Raw genomic sequence first — 22,343 nt, 5'->3', positions numbered from 1 at the left:
CTTCTAAGAAATTAACATGTCATTACTGGCAGAAACTTTGTCTCCCAGCTCATCCTTACAAAGGTAGCCTGGACCAAGAAAGCCAATAAAGCAGAGATAAACATTACTACTTCAGAAGTTTATAAATATTAACTGCCTGTGGATGATAATTGGTTACGCCAACAATGGTACATATCTAAACAACCAGTTGGCGAATATCCTTTTTGTTTCTGCAGATAAAATGTCATTCAATAAATTCAACTTTGAAGATCATAATGCGGCATAGAACACTGGATCTTCAGTGACTTTATCACGGATTTTAACCCAGAAATCAAATGAGGATGAGGCTTTTGTGTGTTTGAACACAGACAACATCCTTCCCACCTGTTGCTGCTGTACTCAAATCCACTAGTTTAATTGGAGTCTAACAGGTAGCATGAGGTCCATCACAGGCAAGCAATGGCCTCAATGCAAAGATAATGTCTAAATCTAAGTAAACAACAATTCGATGCAATTTTAATATTGGTTATCAGATTCACTGGTGCTGATTCAGCTAGAGGCCGGCAAGAGCGAGTGAGACAAAGTAAGGCTAAGGTGACTCTATGACTCAATAAGAATGATAAAAAGCTATGTTTTTAAAATTTTTTTTGTTGTAGACTAGAAGAAAAAAGAATTTCAATAATCTGCTCAGTCACAAAAGTTTAAAAATTTATCTTGCTGAGAACATAGAATTTAGTACTAGATGAGGAGCACAGGACTGTGGGTGGCACGGTAGCACAGTGGTTAGCGCTGCTGCCTCACAGCGCCAGAGACCGGGGTTCAATTCCCGCCTCAGGCGACTGACTGTGTGGAGTTTGCACGTTCTCCCCATGTCTGCGTAGGCTCCCTCCGGGTGCTCCGGTTTCCTCCCACAATCCAAAGGTGTGCAGGTCAGGTGAATTGGCCATGCTAAATTACCCCTAGTGTTAGGTAAGGAGTAAATGTAGGAGTATGGGTGGGTTGTGCTTCGGCGGGGCGGTATGGACTTGTTGGGCCGAAGGACCTGTTTCCACACTGTAAGTAATCTAATCTAATCTAAACTGCAAAGCAGGTGGACATGTCATAAGTATAAAGTGTTGCATATGGATAAGCAAGTAGACTCTTTGACATACCATGAAAGCTGTATTAACAGCTGAAGATGCACTAAAAGAAAATTAAGAGACTTAGCTTTAATTTTAATACACCTCACTAGAGGTGGAGGTCAGATGCCAATTTTATAACCTGCTGGAAGTAGTTCAGCACTAATTTCATGTGCCACACCAACTCTGACTGTTGGTATTGGTATTGAGCAGCCTAACCAGCATTTCTTTAAAAGATTTCAAAAAGCTTTTCAAAAACATGCAAGTTACACATGTAGGGGTATTTGCATTAAGATATTATGTGTATAAACACAACTTAATTGAAATGTATTATGTATGCATATTAAGACACACACTGACCACAGCTCATTGCAACCCATCCTTTCTCATTAACAGTGCTAGCTGACATCTAGCTACTGTCCAGTTTCATAGGTCTCTGCAATCAACACGCTGTTCAATGTATGCAAGCAAATCATTCAAGTACAGAAATAAAGAACAAGCACAAATAATTTCCAGGCCTTGAAAGGCCCATATCGCACCTGAGAGAATTGACACAAGCTTTTGAAGCCAAAATGGAAACCTTACCTGATATGACCAGTAGTCTATTATGTGGGAGGCACCTAAAATTGTCAGGGTACCACCCCCAAGAAAAATTGCTCCTCCAACAATCTTACGAAATGCCATTTCTTTTTCTGTAATAAGATTACAAAAATAAGTTCCATCAAAGTTCTTTTACAAGTAGACAAATTTTACAGAAGTTAATATAACCTGTTTATAAATAGGAAAATTGAGAAACAAAATATGTCTGTAACAAAAATTATTAAAACTTATCATAAAGGTACATGTTACAGACATTTTCTATATAGGAAGTAAACCAAGTAATGAAAGGTTACAACTAAATATATTGTACATATATAACTAGAAATGGAGTCTATTAAATCAACTCCTGGTATGATAAGAAATAGAGATCTCAAAATTAAAATTTACATCAACAAATAGTTGTTTTCCCTTTGTATATTATAATACATTCATGTGCATACATTATTATGCAGTCTTTTTTTTGTATATGAGATACATACTAAGTTTCATCCAATTACTAGCCATTCACCTTGGAGGACATGTTATTTTCAAACAAATACAAAACAGCAAGATCTTGTATTCTGGAGGACATTTAAGACCACTGACACATGCAGTTGTATTATATGAAGTTTTCAAAGGTCATTCCTACAAAGATTAATATATATTTATACAATTTGATTGACTTGTGATATTTATAAAGTTGCACGTTATGGACCAGTACACTATATATGTACAATCTACTTTTATATTACCTTAACAATTTTAGTTACCACAGATGCTTGGAATATAATTGGATTAAAAATGTCATTACATGTAGCATTCATGAGTATTTACTTGCCTAACTGAAAAAATACAGAACAGGGAATAACGAGAAGGCAAGCTCTATTAAACAGTACCTGTCCAACTGTAGAAACACAGCACCTGCTTCTCATTTTAACACCTTAAGCTCCATGCACCAGAAATTAAATTCCAAGACTTCTAGAGTAAGATTTTACTTGTCCTGCTACTGAACCAGTCTTCAACGTAAATTCAATTTTCAAAATTACTGAAGTTTAATCAAAAGTACATAAATTTTGACAGAATATTAACTGGACTGATTGTAGAAACTGTCACATAATAACAGCTTAAACCACATTCCAAAGTTAAATTTGAGAATATAAAAGGGCATATATACATTTAAATTGCTGAATAAAGTTTTAGTTAATTTGTTTGGATGGAGAGAGGCAGAAAAAGATAGGAGAGAAGAAAGAACAAACAAAGATATTCTCTTTCTATCCGAACGAGCAGCTATGATTGGTTATTAATAATGCACTCATGTGTGCTCCATGTTATGGAATTGAAAATGGTCTTGATAATTGATTATCCCAGCATGGAGTCTCCCCTTCAAATTTCTCAACTCATAATTCATTCTACTTCATCCTCAAGTCCTTAGCAGAATAATTGGTTGAACGGTATCATCTTAGTTAGGTCAATGAAGGAAGCAAAATTAGATGAATTATTATAGTTAACTTTGATCAAAAGAAAAAAGAAAAAGGTACCATGTTAGTAGATACAATAAGTATCAGGTCTATCGATAGCAAATATCCTTAAACATGTTAAGTTCACCAGCACTTTATTAAGGGAAACAAAATCAAATGTTTTTTTGTGCAAACTCTGAAATACAAAATACACATGAAGCAAAGCAGAAAAATAAGCATGATTTCTGACCTGGCTTCTCACCAGGTGGCTTGTAGTTGATTGTGGACTGTCTTACATCCCGTCCACTGAAGTTATCGAAATTAAAAACAGACAGGTTGTAAAGATGAAAATATATCGATGCCAAAATTTATTTTCAACACATCTGCAATGAAGGAAGATGTAAAATGCAAAACTGGATTAATAAGACTCAATATGTTACAATGAAATCCTTAAATCTTTCATGTATATTAAAAGAAAATTTAAATCATACGTCTGGTGGAAATAATTGTTCATAAGACGATCTAAGTTAGTATTAGGGATAAATTCTATTTCCCTTGTCAGTAATTCTACTGGCCACTCTCTTAGGCTGAACCAACTAACCTATTATCTTGCCAGCTACCTGGAGCCCATGTTGAACTTTAAACCCTGCATCCATCATTAACAAGCCCAGCAACATACATTTTATTCCAATGCCCAGTTCAGATTTTTCTTTGCCCCTCTGTTACTGAAATTCTTATCCTTGTCCTTCTAACATTCAGACCTCTTATCATCCCACCTTTCACTCTCCTATTACAAATTAGAGATTTAAAAGATTTTTATGTTTTGGAACAATGTCTTTAACTTAGGGTGAAATGGAGAAAAGTACGGCTCATGTGACTGGTTCTGAAATTTGCCCAACAATAAGCTTGGATAACTTAGTTATTAAGTGTTGGAGAACAAGCTAAGTCATTTTAATGGAAAGAAGGAGCAAGATGTTTACATCTGTAGATAATGGAAAGGGCATCTGTGATGATCATGAGTTGACTGTTGGACTCCAAGACTCCCAGAAAGATGGTAAGAATTGTTCGTTTTATAAATGGTTATGTATTAAACTTACCTATTTAGCTTTAAGGTAGAACAGAGCTGGGCGTTTGGAGATAGAAATTTTAATTAACTGTCTGGGTACAAAGTCAGTGCAGTTCACACTGCTATGGAGATGAGAGTTTGAGAAGACAAGAGTTCATAGCGATTACCTGTCGTCTTACAGGTTTCTTAAAATATTCCTGGCCCTTACAGATAGATTTTTGCAGACTGACCTGACAGAAAGACAGAGCTGGGAGATAAAGACAGTCTATCGATCCCTGTGCAAAATGCAAACTTGTGCGCAGTTTGAAGAAACAAAGCTTATAAGAAAAATTCATCTAGCATTGGACAGAGGAATCACCAGAGTACCTGCATCATGAAAGTCAGCTTAGGAGTTAGAAACAACCGGATAGAAAAGCAAAACAAAGAGAGAAAGCCATGAGAATAGCTTGAGACTTTATGCTGGAGAATGAAGTTTCATTGACGGACAGATATGGTACAACTGTGGAATAGAACTCAGTCAAATCTCAAACAGGGAAATGTTTTTTGTGGTTGATAGAGTAAGTTGCCAATAAACAAATCTAACAACTTCACTGTTATCCATGAGAAACATGTCTCAATAGAATGACACGAAACCTACTACCCCTTAGGTATTTTTGATACTTAAGTGACCCATCTGTCGCTGCATTTAAGAGTTTCCTTACAAGCGTTAATGGGCTCCATCCTGCACTCAAGTTCACCCTGAACACAAGAAGTCAAGCAAGTGCTTTCCTCAACTTGCTAGTTGGGAAATCCATGAATGGGCTCTCTACTATAGCATAGAGTCATAGAGCTGTACAACACAGAAACAGACCCTTCAGTCCAAATTGTTCATGTCAACCACATGTCCTAAATTAATCTAGTCCCATTTGACAGCATTTCGCCCATATCCCTCTCAACCCTTCCTATTCATGTACCCATCCAGATGCCTTTTAAATGCTGTAATTGTACCAGCCTCCACCACTTCCTCTAGCAGCTCATTCCATTTACACAACACCCTCTGCCTGAAAAAGTTGCCTCTTAGGTCCCTTTTAAATCTTTCCCCTCTCTTATTAAACCTATACCCTCTAGCTTTGGACTCCCCAACCCTTGGAAAAAGACCTTGGCTATTCACCATATCCATGCCTCTCATCGATTTCATAAACCTCTATTAGGTCATCCCTCAGACTCCGAAACTCCGCGGATAAAAGCGGATAAAAGCCTATTCAGCCTCTCCCTATAGCTCAAAGTCCCAACCCTGCAGGGCTACCTTCACCGATCAACATATGTGTTGAGTCTCTTCCAAGCACCATAAGATTGTCCGAGTCATTTGTTCACCATTCAAACTTGATTCCAAAATAGGGTGTATCAAAGCCATCTTGTTACTCCAGATTGTTGCTCTCTAATGTCATACAAACTTATGAATGGACTTAACGTCACCACTTTCCTCCTGAAAAGTGCTGAGTCAACCTCCAAGTTACTCTGGAAGGGTAAAGTGTCTCAAAATTTGAACAACAGGTAAAACTAACTATTGCATGCTGCTGTTGTGTAGTAGCAACATACATAGTGTTCTCAATTAAAAATATGCTACCATATAACTAAAAAGACATTCTGTCTACCATAAAAATGAGCAATGTGGTATTTGAAATTTCAGTGCCACAGGGGTGCCAAGTAAGTAGGCTCTACATTGCAACCACTGATGGATCATTTCAAACAGCACACCAATTGGACTTTTCACAAGAGACAATGTATTGTCAACTAGACCGTGCTTGCAAAATTCAGAACATTGCTCAACAATTGCCATATCCTATCTAATTGGGCAATCTCAATTGTGTTAAGAACTACACTAACAACCAACTTAAGATGGTTTGTCAAGCTCACAATGTGGGTCACTTGCACATGCTAGAGCTGCATGCACTCGCATGCGAGGTCCTGTCTTTTGTAAACAGAAAGAATACATCCACACATTGCGTTTTTCACAACTAAATAAAAATCTTGGGGTGGCAATGCCTTGACCATTCAGAATTAACTTGCCAACTTTGAATTTAAACACAAGCTTGGCAGCTAACATCTCCCATCTCCCTGGTGATTTCTCTATGGCAATACTTCTACCAGAGTCCACTTACCAACCAAACAACACCCACTTTTCAAGCAATAAATTGATATATTCCTTTTGAGATGTGGTATTCTTCCAATTTTGTTCTGATAAGTGCAGGACAAAAGATTTAACAGCTTGTCTCCTTTTTTAGCTGAAAATGTGTTGCTGGAAAAGCGCAGCAGGTCAGGCAGCATCCAAGGAACAAGAGAATCGACGTTTCGGGCATAAGCCCTTCTTCAGGAATGTTCCTTGGATGCTGCCTGACCTGCTGCGCTTTTCCAGCAACACATTTTCAGTTCTGATCTCCAGCATCTGCAGCCCTCACTTTCTCCTCTGTCTCCTTTTTTATACAATGATCTTTTCATTTACTTTATTAATTTAAACAGAATATCTTAACATTATATGAAATAGTTTTCCACATTCAAGGTATGGTCTATGCAATGGAGATAATTTTGGTACAATTTCAAGAAGTGAAATATGTCCACAGCATTCAGCTTTGGGGTAAGTGCAGTATCTCAAGGAAGGAAGCACTGAACAACTTAGAAGCACCACTAGCATCAACAATTCATAGATAACTCATATACGTATTTCCAAGCTCAAACCATCTGTGTATATTATTTTATGATTCTGTAATATGAAAGCTCTACATTCAATGATTTTAAAAAAAGTGAAGAAGGAATAGGGACAATAATATTGCAATCGAAGAGTCTCCTAACGTCAAAGTATTGTTAAAATTCTCTGAAAAGGTAAACAGTGAATTGAGTTTATCAGTGACAACAATGTTGTGAAATTATGTGAAAATTTTAATCTGTCTAGTGATTGAGATCACATGGGAATGCTGTAATTTAAGATGTTTGTGTACATAACTGGTTATTTATTGTTCTGAGCTTGAAATTTTAAGTGAGTGACAAGTGATACTCTACTAAATCTTTGAATTTAAACCATATCTGACGCATTCAATTTACTGCGTACAGTAATCTGTGTCTTGTCCAACTCAGTTGTAATAAACTTCTGAATTTGCAGTTTATTGTAACATATTAAACAGAGTCTGAATTCCAGGTGCATGGTATTCCAGAGTAAAAACTCTATTGGTGAACATTAGCATTGATCTGAGATGTTCACTTCATTATTCTTTGCCAACATAAATTTACATTTTGATATCCCCATGTTAAATTCTGGATGACACATCTTGCAACACTGTCACCCACAGTAACAATAATTTTAATGTAACTAAGAGTGTTTCATTGCAACACTGCCATGCATTTTCACAAAATAGATTGCTCGATTGCTAACACCATTTGAAAGATATTCACCAAAAGTTTGGATAATAGTTGACTAAATTGTACATAGTAAATTGTTAGCTAAACCTTTGGAATGTATTTTTGTAACTGCCGTGACATATTTCCATGTGACATAGTATTGAAACTCTTTCATTGATGAATACAAATATCCTATGAGATTCATAACTTTGCTTTAAAGAAAGGGAATGGCTGCTAGGGTCTTGTATCATGTCCCCAGAATGTTAGACTGGACCTACATATTACTAACCAAGTGACATTTAACTAGATAACTCCCCTGCAGTTTTTATTTCGAATTCATTCATAGGGTGTGGGCGTCACTAGCTGGGTCATCATTTATTGCCCATCACTAGTTGCCCTTGAGAAGGTGGGGATGAGCTGTCTTCTTGAACTGTTGCAGTCCATTTGGTGCAGGTAAACCTACAATGTTGTCAAGAGAGGTAGTTCTAGAATTTATGACCCAATGTAGGAAAGGCAATATATTTCCAAGTCAGAATGGCGAGTTGCTTGGAGGGGAACTCGTAGGTGGTGATGTTCCAATTATATCTGCTGCCCTAAACCTTCCAGATAATAGTGGCCGTGGATTTCAAAGGTGCTGTCTAAGGAGCCATGAAGACTTTTTGCTCATCTTGTAAATAGTACAGACCGCCAGTTCTGAGTGAAGGTTGCAGATCAAGCAAGCTACTGGTTAGTCAAGATTCTTCATGGTTGGTGGAGCTCCACTCATCCAGGAGGTGCACACTGTATTTCTTGGCTTCTGCCACCTTCCAATGCTGGAAGCACTGGTTTGCTTAAATTATCCTGCTGACTAATACACTGAAGTTCATTTCTAATGATGAAATCTGAGTAGGTAGAAATCCTGACAGTTTAATTATTGTTACATCTGAAGGTGGAAACTGAGCAATTCAAGCAGCAAAATGGCAATTTAAACAGCTGATCAGTGAAGAGTTCTTGTACAACTCAAACTGCTGACAGAGCAATCAAGATGCTTGCTCACCGAACAGATCAACTTTAGTGAATTAAAGTTTACCGATTTAAAAAGTGGATTTTAAGATGTTAGAGAATGTCTAAAACTCAAATTCAAATGTATAAATTGCCAGCAATCCACTGCATAACGGAAGAGCTAGACAGCAGCAATGAAGCAAGCAATCATATCATTCTTCTTTCTCCCTCTTGACAAAATGATGCTTCCTGTCTCCCAATACACACTAAGCAAACACACTCCACAAATTTAGCACGAGTGAGAAGCCAAAACAGTTTTCCACTGACACTACACTTGCAGTGTGAATTTAATGCAAAGCACCAAAACAGATTCAACCTGACATGTGGAGGTAGTTAAGACCCATCCAGGAGTCACACTTAGCTTTGTTCCGATGTCAGATTGAAGCTGCTTAACACTGAATCAATGGCTGTAATATAAACTGATGGAATAAAAGCATGACTGTGTTTTGACAAACAAAGTTTAATCCATACATCTCTGACTTTAATTTTATTCATTCATGGGATGTAGTTGTTTTGAACTCAGCCAGCATTTACTGCCTATCCCTAATTACCCTTGAGGCGGTGGTGAGCTGCCTTCTAAAAACTATAGTGCTGTTGGGGAGGGAGCTCAAGAATTTATAACCCAGCGACAGTGAAGGAATAGTGATTATTAGTTCCAAATGTGTGGCTTGGAGAGGAACTCACAGATGGTGGTGGTAGTTCAATGTATCTGCTGCCCTCTACCCTGCTAGGAGATAGAGGTCACGGATTTGGAAGCTGCTGTCAAAGGAAACTTTGGGAGTTACTGCAATGCAGATGTCTTGCAGATTCTACATACTGTTGCTACTGTGCATTATGCTGAAGGGAGTGAATGCTGAGGGTGATGAATAGGGTGCAAATCAAGTGGGTTGCTTTCTCCTGAATAATGTCAAATTGTGTTGTTGGAGCTTCCAGGAAAGAGCACAGTATTCTCTCACACACCTGAGCTGTAGTTTGTATATAGTGGACATGCACCAGGGAGACAGAATACAATTGATTCATCACATAATTCCTAGCCTCTGACCTGGTTTTATAAAACACATTATTTATATGGCTGGTTCAGCTCAGTTTCTGTTCAATGGTAACCCCCATATTGTTGACAGTCAGAGAGATTCACTGATGGTAATGCCACTAAATGTCATGAGGAGATTGTTTGATTCTTACTTGTTACGTCACACCTGTATTACTTAGCACCTACAATACTGTTATAGACAGATGCATCTGTAGAATGATGAGGACAAAGTAAACTGTTTTTTTACTCTTGTTCCTTCAACAGCTGCTGAGGACTAGTTTAGCAGTCATGTGCTTTAGGACTCCTCTAACTCTGTCAATAGTGTTGCTAAAGACCCACTCTGTGATGAACATCCAATTCCCTGAACATGAGTACATTCTGTGCCCTTGTCACCCTTACTGTTCCTCTGTTTTGCCCATGTTTTGATTCCAGCTCTGCCCATGTTTTGATTCCAGCTGATGTTAATATAGGACAAACATGTATCATATTAAAATCTGGCTTGATTTTATTATGTCTTTATTTAACAAAGTGGGCTTTCAATGAAATGCAATACTGTAGATTTGGCTTTAACAAGAAATGAAATGATAAAAAAAAGGGATTGATATATATCAATGTTGAAAATTTAAAAACACTGTAAAAATGCAATCCCATCTATCGTAACACTATCATATAGAGTACTACAGAGTGCATCATTCTACCATAATGTTTAGCTTAAGAGTTGGGTAGCCTCTTGCTTGATTTGTTACATAACTGAGCTTAGACTTCCTAAGCTTTGATGGACCCCTTCAAGGTTCAAACCAAATACTTCTCAACTTCAACTTTCAAATTAAAACCCTTACAGTGAGATACCTTACTTCCTGGATTTTCTGAACTAACTTGTTCTCTAGAAGAAATTGATTCATACATCTAACTTCAAATCAGAACTTCTACAAGCTGAAGCCAAAAGCTTTTTCCCCTGCCCACACAAAGAAAAAAAAATCAATTCCTGATTCTATCTGATAGCGAGATAATGTTCTTCAATGTTTCTTGTGTCCACTCCCAAAACTTTCCCCACTATCACCCCAGATATACACACTCTCATAGTAGAAAGTGAGGACTGCAGATGCTGGAGATCAGAGTCGAGAGTGTGATGCTGGAAAAGCACAGCTAGTCAGGCAGCATCCAAAGAATCTGATGAAGGGCTTGTGCCCGAAATGTCGATTTTCCTGCTGCCTGACCTGCTGTGCTTTTCCAGCACCACACTCTTGACACACACTCTCACACTGATTTTAGAAAAAAGAAAAAAAAAATCATGGCCCCAGAAAAACTGACAAATTAATCACTAAACTCCCTCATACAGAGACCAAAACCCACATGCCACTAGTTCAAAATCTAACTGTAAAATAATGTTGAATATATTAATATAAAATTATACAACTTACACCACATATCCAAGTGGTGTTCAACATGGTTCAGTACTGATTCATTTGCTAAAAGAGATAGTAGGTTGTTTCCTTACCCATGTCTGATTTGATGCCTTGAGATCTCTTAGGGGTTTTGAATCAATGTTGAGCGCTTCGATTGCAACATAGATGCTGCCACTAATGGTGAGTTTGTTTTACTGACAGACATCAGGGGTGGTGGCTAGAATTTTGTATGATTTCATTCTGTGAGTAGGACTATGGCAGCTGTTATTTGACCACTCTGTGTAGCAGCACTCACAATTTAGGCATAAATGGCATAGATGACTTTGAAGGCTCCATAGGGCTGGGTTTGCTGTTGGCATTCCTGGTCCCCAGGTCAGTGTCATGTTTGTCTGTCTAGTTTCATTCCTTTTCTTGGGTGTTTTAGCAAAATTGTAAGTTGTAGTTGAATGTAACTAAGTGACTTGATAGGCCATTTCAGACTCAGCGACATTGCTTATGGGTCTGGAATCACAGGTAAGCCAGAACAATCAAGGATGGCAGTTTAGTGAATGAGATGTTTTTACACCAATTATTAAATGACTACCATTTAATCAAATTCAGCTTCTATTAAATATCAATGTTGGGAATTAAAACAATTTCCCCAAAACATTTGTCTTTGCCCCTGGATGATTAGTCCATAAACATTAATCACTATACTATACCAGCACCTTCACCTACCGATCTTTATGCGCAATGACTGACAATAAACAAAACAGATTACTACAGATGTCACAATATTTCAATGCAATACAGAAACTGCATTAAAACAAAGTACTTTCTAACTAGGCAGTGAAGTGCTAATCCCACAGGACATCCAGTTTTCTCAAACAATGAGAGGACCCTACTACAAGATTCATATTTTGTACATCCACTCTCCCAACTTACCTTCACAACTTTATTCCACAGAATATTGGTTTTGGAATACAAAATCTTTCACATCCTACACGTTTTTAATTAATATTCCTCCTCTCGCCTCAGACCTTGATTAAACAGGAGGTACAGTTCTAATCACAGATATCCCAACAGACTATGGCATAAACTGAACCAAGAAACATTTTTAATCAGAATGGAACAAAAAGGTATGAGGAAGAACAATTTTCCACTTTAACCATCCTTTTGAGTAAGGAATTGCCAATTGGTCTCCCCTCACAAATCGCGCTCGGGCCAAAATTGGAACTGTCTTTCAACATAAAAACAAAACTAGCCCTTGACCATCCCTGGACAAGGCTACATCTCAAGGCGGGTCGCTTCTCCCTTCATGTTCAATCACTTAGCGCCTACCTGCATGTTTGCAGAATTTCTGCCTTTCCAGGCCTGTTAGTAAAGGCTCTTCATACTGCCATACTGTTGTGCTCTTTAATGTCGACACACAAACAGGCTGCTTGCCATCATTGTCTGTCAAAACCTGTCTGACATACTGATTTACAGCACACCAAGATGTCAATCTAACATCTACAGCAGGTGCCAGCTGCCTGTGCAGCAAATACACTGTATGATTATTAACCAAACGGCTTTATCACAAACTGGTGGGTCCAGTCCTCAGTCAAGTCAACGGGGGCCATTATCTGTCAATCACCAGCACACTTCACAATAATGCAGGGCCTTGACATGGTCAGCCACCCACTTGGGATGCTCACCATCAGGGAATCTGTCCATCTAAAGTGCAGAGAGCAGATAATGATCAGACCTATCAGCCTACCACAAGCAGTCAGGGGTGACACAAATCAGGATCTGATGTTATACCAGTTAGGGGTCTGGTAAGGTTTAGGGGCTGCTTGTCAAAATTGGGCACGGGTCTGAGGTGAATACAGTCCTGGAGGAGTAGGGTGGGCATTATTACGATGTATGTATAGGCTCAAGAGGCAGGGAGGAAAAGTACAGTTGGAGGAAAAGTTCAATTTGGTGGGTCTCCACGTGGGGAGTAAAAGGAAATGGGTGGAAATAAGTTGTTGGGAAAATGGAGACTCTGAGGATACCTGGCACAAGCCCCATATTAATGGTGTCCTCTGTATGCTGCATTCCCTGCGTTCTCAAGACAAGAAATGCAGCTGGGCAATGTCACAAACACCACCCAGGATGGGCACAGTCTGGTCAGTTTGATAGATGAAAGCACAGGTTCCATGTGTGCTGGCACTAGCACATAGAAGGGGCAAACACAAGAAACAGCCAGCTCAGCTACATTTATTTTGCACTAATTTTGTTGCCCATTTGTGGTGCAGAGTGAAGAAGCTTAGGGATCAGACACTGTTCAAGGGTGATGTGCACCATGCCATCGGTGTTAGTAAACTGAACTTTGGCATCTCAATGACATCAAAGATAGTAGCAATGCCATTACAGAAGACTAACGCTGACAGAAGATAAACTATTAATTGTGCAACTTCTAAGAGTGTTCTGGAAAGTATATCATCTGTCAAGAAATGAGAAATTGAACCATCAATCTATGTCTGATACAGAAAGTGTTTGGAGCACAGCAAGGTCCCTTTTTGATATAATATGTTGGGCACTCAGCTACCATGGCAACTTCACCATGTTGGTGCACTGGCTGAGGCTGAAGCTGGATGAATGATGGAGAAATGGTTCTTATTATCAAAATGCTGCATATCACACTGTGTGGAAGAGTGTATGAACAGCCCTCTTCTGCAAGTTATGCCACCAGTCTCTCTTCTGCAATCTAAGAAACTCTTTTGTTTCTTGTATTCCCACTGGGCAGTGATGGGCAACAGAGACTGGTAGGATGTTGGTCGCTGTGGCACATGCAGGAGGACCAGGGTCAGTAGTAAGGCCAGACATGGCAGCAGGATACAGAGGACAAGGTGCACCCAGCTCAGGGAGAGGTCACAACTGCAGGGCCTCAGGATGTGTGAAGTCTGCAGGAGGCCCAGTGCTTTTCAGCCCTGACTCTATTTCCTGAGAATAAGAGAAGTGTGGTGCCAACACTGGCTCCACATGACAGACTTGCAGACATTTTCCAGGAATTTCTGTTTTTGTTTCAGATTTCCAGCATCTGCTGTTCTTTCAGTTTTTTGTCTACTGGCTCCACGTGTCCCAGGAGACTGTAATAGAACTGTATCAGATGCTCGAGTGGGACCTGAGAGCTCCAGGAATGAGAGACTACCTTCTCCAGTGGCTTTGAAAGCAACAACCTCTCTGAACATCCTTGTGACCAGACGTTCCAGGGAGTGACAGGTGACCTGTGTGTGATCTCAGTCGTGGAGTTTTAGCCATAGAGTCTTACAGCATGGAATCAGACCCTTCAGTCCAACCTGTCTATACCAACCATAATCCCAAACTAAACTAGTCCCACTTCCCTGCGCTTGGCCCATATCCCTCAAAATATTTCTTATTCATGTATTTATTCAAATGTTTTTTAAATGTTGTGACTGCACCTGCACCCACCACTTCCTCTGAAAGTTCAATCTACACACAAACCACTCTGTGTAAAAGAAATTGCCTCTCAGGTCTTTTTTAAAAGCTTTCTCCTCTCACCTTAAAAAATGTGCCCCTTAGTCTTGAAATTCCCCATCCCAGGGAAAATACATCTGCCATTCATTTTATCTATACCCCTCATGATTTTATAAACCTCTAAAAGGTCACCCCTCCACCTCTTTGCTTCAGTGAAAAAATTTCCCAGCCTATCCAGCCTCTCCTTCTAACTCAAGTCTTTCATTCCCAGTAACATCCTGGTCAATCTTTTCTGAATTCTCTTCAGCTTACTAATATCCTGACTATAACAGGGCAGCCAGAACTGCACACAAAAGGCCTCACCAATGCCCTCTACAACCTCAACCTGACATCCCAACTTTTATATTCAAAGGTCTGAGCAATAAAGGCAAGTGTGCTGAACACCTTCTTAAACATCTTGTCTACATGTAATGCAAACGTCAAAGAATTATGTACCTGAACCCCTAGGTCTCTGATGTACAACATTACCCAACCCTCCTTTAGTTGTAGAAGTCCTGCCCTTGTTTGTTCAACCAAAATGCAATACCTCACATTTATCCAAATTAAATTATATTTGCCACACCTCAGCCCATTGACCCATTTGTACCCCCACAAATGTATCAGGGCAGTGACCAATGCCACATGATCACACCAGATTTGTGCAAGGCTACTTTGCTCCCCCATGATCGTGGCAGTGCTGCAGCCTGGGCAGTAGGTTTTGGGAAGATAGCTGGCATTACCCAGGAGCATTACCATGAACTATACACACACACGGCACTGATAGGGCCATATCACGACACTGAGTAATTCCAGTTGTCAGTTTGCTCGCTGAGCTGGTGGATTTGTTTTCAGATGTTTTATCAACATGCCAGTGAGTCTCCAGAGAGGTATTGGTGTTCTTTCCCACTTGATGTTTATGTGTCTTGGTTTGTTATGGTGGGCAATATCATTTCCGGTTCTGTTACCGAGAGGTTGATAAATGGGGTCCAAATGTACGTTTGTTAATGAAGTTCTGGTTTGAATGCCAGGCTTCTAGGAATTTCCACACATGCCTTTTTTTGGCCAGTCCCAAGATGGATGTATTGTCCCAGTCAAACTGGTGTCCCTCTTCATCTGTGTGTATGGATATCAGTGATTCACATCAATAAACATCATCCTAGGCAAAGAAACACTGGCCTCACTGCTAGACAAACCAGGGAAACAAACACCTGACAGTGCCAACTCCATCAGCCAAAAAAAGCATCCTCAAACTACTGGACCTGTGCCTCATGACCCACTTCATCTTCAATGACAAGATATACATATAAATCAACAGAACAGCTATGAGACCACCAATATCGGGACTTATAGCAGAAGCACTTACGTAGAGATTAGAATGAACAGCCCTTCCCATGATCCAGCCCAAGCTTTGGATCCATTCTGTGGATGACACCTTTATCATCAAGAAACACAACAAACTAGAAGAACCCCACCAACACACATACACCAGCCTCACCAGTTTAAAGTTCACCAAAGAGGAAGTGAGCAATCACCAACTCCCTTCTTGGTAATCATGGTCGAATGGAAAGCCAATGGAGAACTGCAGACCAGCATTTACAGGAAAGCCACATGCACACTGACAAGATAGTCAACTGCAGAAGCAACCATTTCAACACACACAAACAGAGCTGTATCAGGACACTATTGAAAACAAGCCACAACACACTGGCAGCACCCGGCACTATGAGATGCCGACGTGAAACACTTGTACAACATATTCAGGAACAATAGCTACCCGATAAGCATATTCTACCAATTCCTGCACAACAGACCTAAACAGAAAGACACAACACACCCGCAGACTCTAGTCACCCTACCACACATCAAAGACATTTAAGAGAAGACCACCAGACTACTCTGGACCCCAGGCATCATGGTAGCCCACAAACCTACTACTGCACTAAAACAACTACTGACGAAGTTAAAGGACCCAAAACACACAGCCAGCAGAATGATTGTCATATACATAATACCCTGCAAGGACTGCAACAAATATTACATTGGACAAACCGGCAGGAAACTAGCCACCAGGATACATGAGCACCAACTTGCCACTAAAAGACATGACCATCTATCATTGATATCCATACACACAGACAAAGAGTGACACCAGTTTGACTGAGACGATGCATCTACCCTGGGACAGGCCAAACAAAGACATACGCGGGAATTCCCAGAGATCTGGCATTCAAACCAGAACTCCACTAATAAATATAGATTTGGACCTCATTTACAATCCTCTCAGAAACAAAACTATAAATGATATCACCCACCACAAAAGACCAAGACACATAAATAGCAAGTGAGGGAGAACACCAATGCTTCACCGGAGGCTCACTGATAACGTTACCTAGCATGGTGTCGAAATGTTTGAAAGCATACCCACCAGCTCAGTGAGGAAACCAATACCCTGACCCACAATCAGAGCTACAAATCTTCTCCAAGATCTCAAACACTAGAATTCATCCACATGGGACACTCCCATGTACTTCGGCTTTGGAGGATCCAGGAATCTTACCAGACTATTTACAGGATGGCGAATGCTGCCTCCTACAACTGAAGCTGATGGCGTCATTGCACAACCCCCTAACTGATACAGAGCACAGATACGATGCTGCTCATGCTTTGACCAAGGCTGTGCTGGAGCATTCAACAGAACTGTTGAGGATGTGGTTCCGCTGCTTGAACCAGTCTGAGTGGGCCCTCCAGTATAGTCTGGACAGAATGTGCGGCATGATTCTGGTGTGCTGTGCTCTGTACGATTGGAACAAGCAATGAGGGGATGTGCTGGATGCTGAAGATCTGGAAGTATGGGAGCAATCCTCTGATGAAGACACATGGACAGTGGGGAGCAGGAAGCTGTCCTTATCCACATCTGAGTGCTAGGTAGTACAAGCCAATTGATATCTGTTTCCCACAGAGAAGAGATGGGTACAGCAGATGATCATGGACTATCAAATCATTCTCATGATGTCAGCAGATCATCTGCACTGTAGGTGAAATTTCAGCATCCATTGGTTTTATCTGTGTTCCCTTTTGCTGGCTGTAGATTGGAATTGTCCGATTGCTTGCTGATATGTGATGTTAACCAACTGAGCAATAACCAGCTATTAGAGTGGTGCTGGAAAAGCACAACAGGTCAGGCAGCATCTGAGGAGCTAGAAAATTGACATTTCGGGCAAAAGCCCTTCATCAGGAATGAGGCAAGGAGCCTCCGGGGTGGAGCGATAAATGGGATAAGGGGTGGGGCTGGGGAGAAGGTACTAAGAGTAAAATAGGTGGATGGAGGTCAGGATGGTGATAGGTCAGAGAGGAGGGTGGAGCGGATAGATGGGAAAGAAGATTGGCAGGTAGGACAGGTCATGAGGATGGTGCTGAGCTGGCAGTAGTCACTGGGGACACTAATGGTGACTTAGAGAAGGTTTTTAGGTAAGATGTAGCTATAGACAGCTAAAGTGTGTGACCTGCTGGTTAAACAGCAATAAGGAAAAGAGAATGGGATTTTGTGTGCACTGGGCAGTGTGACCTTGTGGCTGGAGTATCATTATGCTGCCAACGAAGGGCTACATTGGACTGCAAATGTCTGTTCAGTTGTCTTTCAAAGGTGGTGAAGGTGCAAGGGATGCCAGGTTTTCAGAGCCATCAGCTGATTGCAAAGTTGTTCTGGGAACAGTGCATAGGAAAATGGGGCAAGAATTAGATGTGATTGATGCCACAGGGGCAGTGTATACAGTTAATAAGAAGTTTGGTAATATCTTGGTGAGAAAACATGCTGAGCCTCACAGCCAACAACCCTCCAAAACCACCTAGACAAAAAATGGTAAGCTTCAGTAATTTGCCAGTTGTTCAGTAAAATTAGCCTGTATGTTTTGCCTCCATAAAAACACACATGTATGCACATTTGAGGCCACAGTGGACCTCTATGATCCCTTTACAGTCTGAACCATTTCCCACTTTCTGAAAAACTTGCATGCTGTGAACAGTTTTGAGCTCAAAGCTGCCTCATTTGCAGATCAACTGAAAATTTCATCAACTGTGCCTTAGGCACCCTGGCTGCTCATTTTTCATTCAAATAATTGGTTATTTAATTGAAAATCATTTCCTAAGTATCCACAAGTCACTGAAGGGAGCTGGTTATTCAGAAGGGACTATAGATTCTGAACACCATTTTTCTCCTCAAAAATATAATAAAGCATGTGTCATACCTTTTACTTCATTAACTTGTTTACTTTTTCCACGATCACATATAATTCATCTTACTTCAAACTACAAAATGTAAATTGCAATATTTTAGCTTCCAGCTCCAGGCCTCAAGCTTCTCAAGTCTTTGTTCATGAGAGATTTACAAATTAACCTGTCTCACTAGTAAGACATGATCCACTACATTCCAGTTACTTAATAAAATTTAACCTGTGTTAACTACATTGGTTAAATATAATTGTTTTTAGTTTGCTATTATACTCAAAATTTGAAAACAAATCAACAGGTTTTGTTTAAAATTAAGCACTTAAGATCAGAGATGTTCAAATAGAAGTAGGTCATTCAGTCCACCAACTCTGCTCCACCATTCATTTAGATTGAGTCATAGAGTTACACAGCACGGAAACATGGCTGATCTGATAATCCCCAACTTCACCTTCATACCTTAGCTCCATAACCCCTGGTTCCCTTACTGATTAAAAATATCAGTCTTGAATATACTTAATGACTCAGCCTCAACAGCCCTCTGTGGTAAAGAATTTCACAGGTAAACTATGAGAAGGCTAAAGCATTCACAGTAATCTTCAACCAGAAGTGCTGAGTGGATGACTCATCTCAGCTTCCCTCACTGATCCCCAGCATTACAGATACCAGTCTTCAGCCAATTCAATGCACTCAACGTGCTATCAAGAAATGGTTGGACACATTGGATACTGCAAAGGCTATAGGCCCTGACAACATTTTGACAAAGGTTGTGAAGACTTGTGCTCCAGAACTTACCATCCCTCTAGACAAGTTCTTCCAGTACACTTACAACACTGGCATCTATCCAAAAATGTGGAAAATTGCGCAGCTATGTCCTGGACAAAAAAAGCAGGACACATTCAATACAACCGATTACTGCCCCATCAATCAGTAAAGTGATGGAAAGTGTCATCAACCGTATTATGAAGCAGCACTTGCTCAGCAATAACCTGCTCAGTGACGCCCAGTTAGGGTTCCACCAGGGCCACTCAGCTCCTGACCTCATTATAGCTGGTTCAATCATGGATTCCGGAGGTGAGATGAGAGTGATAGCTCTTGACATCAAGACCACATTCAATGGAGTGTGGCATCAAGAAGCCCGAGCAAAACTGGAATCAATGGGTATCGGGGAAAACTCTGTGCTGGTCAGGGTCATATTCGACACATAGGAAGATGGTCATGGTTGTTGGAGGTCAGTCACCTCAGCTCCAGGACATTTCTGCAGGAGTTCCTCAGAGTAGTGTGCTAGGCCCAACCATCTTCAGCTGCTTCATCAATGACATTCCCTCTATCATAAAATCAGAAGTGGGGATATTTGCCAATGATTGTACAATGTTTAGCACCTTTCGTGACTCATCAGGTACTGAAGCAGTCCATGTTCAAATGCAACAAGATCTGGACAATATTCAAGCTTAGGCTGATAAATGGCCAATCAAATGCCAGGATATAACCATCACCAATCAGAGACAAATCTAACCACTGCCCCTTAACATTCAATGGTGTTACCATCACCAAATCCCTCAGTATCAACATGCTGGGGGTTACCATTGACCGGAAACTCATAAACACAGTGGCAATAAGAGCAGGTTAGAAGCTGGGAATACTGAAGCGAGTAACTCATCTCCTGACTCCCCAAAGTCAGTCTTTCATCTACAAGGCACAAGTCAAAGTGTGATTAAATACTCCCCATTTGCCTGGATGGATGCAGCTCCAACAACATTCAGGAAGCTTGACACCATCCAGAACAGAGCAGCCCGCTTGATTGGCACTACATCGACAAGCATCCACTCCCTCCACCATCGATGCTCAGTAGCAGCAGTGTTTACAATCTACAAATTCACCCAAGATCCTCAGACAGCACGTTCCAAACCCATGACCACTTCCATCTAAAAACGACAAAGACAACAAATATATGGGAACATCACCACCTTCAAATTCCCCTCCAAGCTACTCACCATCCTGACTTGGAAACAGATCACCATCCTGTCAGTGCAACTGGGTCAAAATCGTGGAATTCTCTCCCTAATATGGATCAACCTACAGCAGGTGGACTGTAGCAGTTCAAGAAGGCAGCTCACTACCACCTTCTCAAAGACAACTAGGGATGGATAATAAATTATGGCCAGCCAGCGGCGCCCACATGCCATGAATTAATAAAAAGAATTCACTACTCTCTGACAGAACAAAATTCCTCTTCATCTGTCATAAATGGGAGACCCCACAGTCTGAGATTATGCTCCATCTTGTCCAAACTATTGTACAAGGGGGAACAACCTCTCAGTCTACTCTAGCCATCCCCTAGAACATTATTATATGTTTCAATAAGGTCACATCATATTCTGCTAAACTCTAATGAGTAAAAGCCCAATACACTTAACCTCTCCTCTGACTCGCGCCTTGTATAATTTTTTGCAAGATCTCCCTGCTTTCAATATTCTACTCCCCTTGAAATAAATACCATCAGTCCGTATGCCTTCCCCATTAGCTGCTGAACTTGAATGCTCACTTGTAGTGATTCATGCATGAGGACTTCCTAATCCCTCAGTCCTGCAGTTTTCTGCAGTCTCTCTCTCTCTCTATTCGGTTCTCGTGGCAAAAAGGATACCGATAAAGAGTACAGAAGTTCAGACAGACAATCAATTTCCTAGAGAAGAAATTGCAAAAGCAGCAAGGCAGAATTTTAGCTCACTCTGAGCAGAAGCCATGCAAGTTATTTCTCATTCCAGGTAATATCAGGAAATGGCAGGAATCCTGATTCTCAAAATTGAAATCAATCAGCCTCCAATGAACAAGGGGTGGGGAAGGGTGCATTGGGGTTCTGATCCCTGATATCATGGAAGAAACTGACTTGATCCCTGATGGGGGTATGGAAATTCCATGGTGAGAAAGAATGTATGCTTGGAGAGACAGTAAGGAAGACGTTGGCTTACTTGCCTTCATTGCTCAGACCTAGATTAGAGTGGTGCTGGAAAAGCACAGTAGGCCAGGTAGCATCTGAGGAGCAGGAAAATGGAAGTTTCGGGCAAAAGCCCTTCAGAAGGAATGAAGGCAGGGGGCCTTCAGATAGATAAATGGGAGGGGAGTGGGGCTGAGGAGAAGGTAGCAAAGAGTATAATAGGTGAATGGGGGTGGGGATGGAGGTGATAGGTCAGAGAGGAGGGTGGAGCGGATAGGCCGGAAGGAAGATTGGCAGGTAGGACAGGTCATGAGGATGGTGCTGAGCTGGAAGGTTAGAACTGGGGTAAGGTGGTGGGAGGGAAATGAAGAAACTGGTGAAGTCCACATTGATGCTCTGGGGTTGAAGTGTTCTGAGGTGGAAGATGAGGGCGTTCTTCTTCCAGGCATTGGGTGATGAGGGACTGGCGGTGGAGGAGACCCAGGACCTGCTTGTCCTCAGTAGAGTGAGAAGGGGAGTTGAAATGTTGGTGCGGGTGTCCCGGAGATGTTCCTTAAAGCACTCTGCGAGATCTCTGGGACACCTGCACCAATCAACCCCACGGCCCCGTGGAGGAAGAACGCCCTCATCTTCCACCTCAGAACACTTCAACCCCA

General features: G+C 40.8%; 1 protein-coding gene across 3 annotated transcripts in view; it reads right to left on the bottom strand.

Moving 5' to 3' along the window:
- Positions 1–22,343, bottom strand: part of gpd2 (glycerol-3-phosphate dehydrogenase 2 (mitochondrial)) — a 128,024-nt gene that overhangs the window by 92,091 nt on the left and 13,590 nt on the right. For 2 of the 3 annotated variants that reach the window (XM_043693788.1, XM_043693789.1), the window contains exons 2-3: positions 3,384–3,516; positions 1,683–1,789 (exon numbers count right to left, since the gene is read on the bottom strand). In XM_043693788.1, the coding sequence (XP_043549723.1) occupies positions 1,683–1,781 (99 nt within the window). In that variant the 5' untranslated portion in view covers positions 1,782–1,789; positions 3,384–3,516. The remainder of the gene's footprint in view (positions 1–1,682; positions 1,790–3,383; positions 3,517–22,343) is intronic. The other variant, XM_043693790.1, reaches the window with a different exon arrangement.

Source organism: Chiloscyllium plagiosum, chromosome 7 (genome assembly GCF_004010195.1).
Source record: "Chiloscyllium plagiosum isolate BGI_BamShark_2017 chromosome 7, ASM401019v2, whole genome shotgun sequence".
NCBI lineage: Eukaryota > Metazoa > Chordata > Chondrichthyes > Orectolobiformes > Hemiscylliidae > Chiloscyllium > Chiloscyllium plagiosum.
Note: the sequence above shows the minus strand (reverse complement) of the source record. Positions and strands in the feature narration are given on the sequence as shown.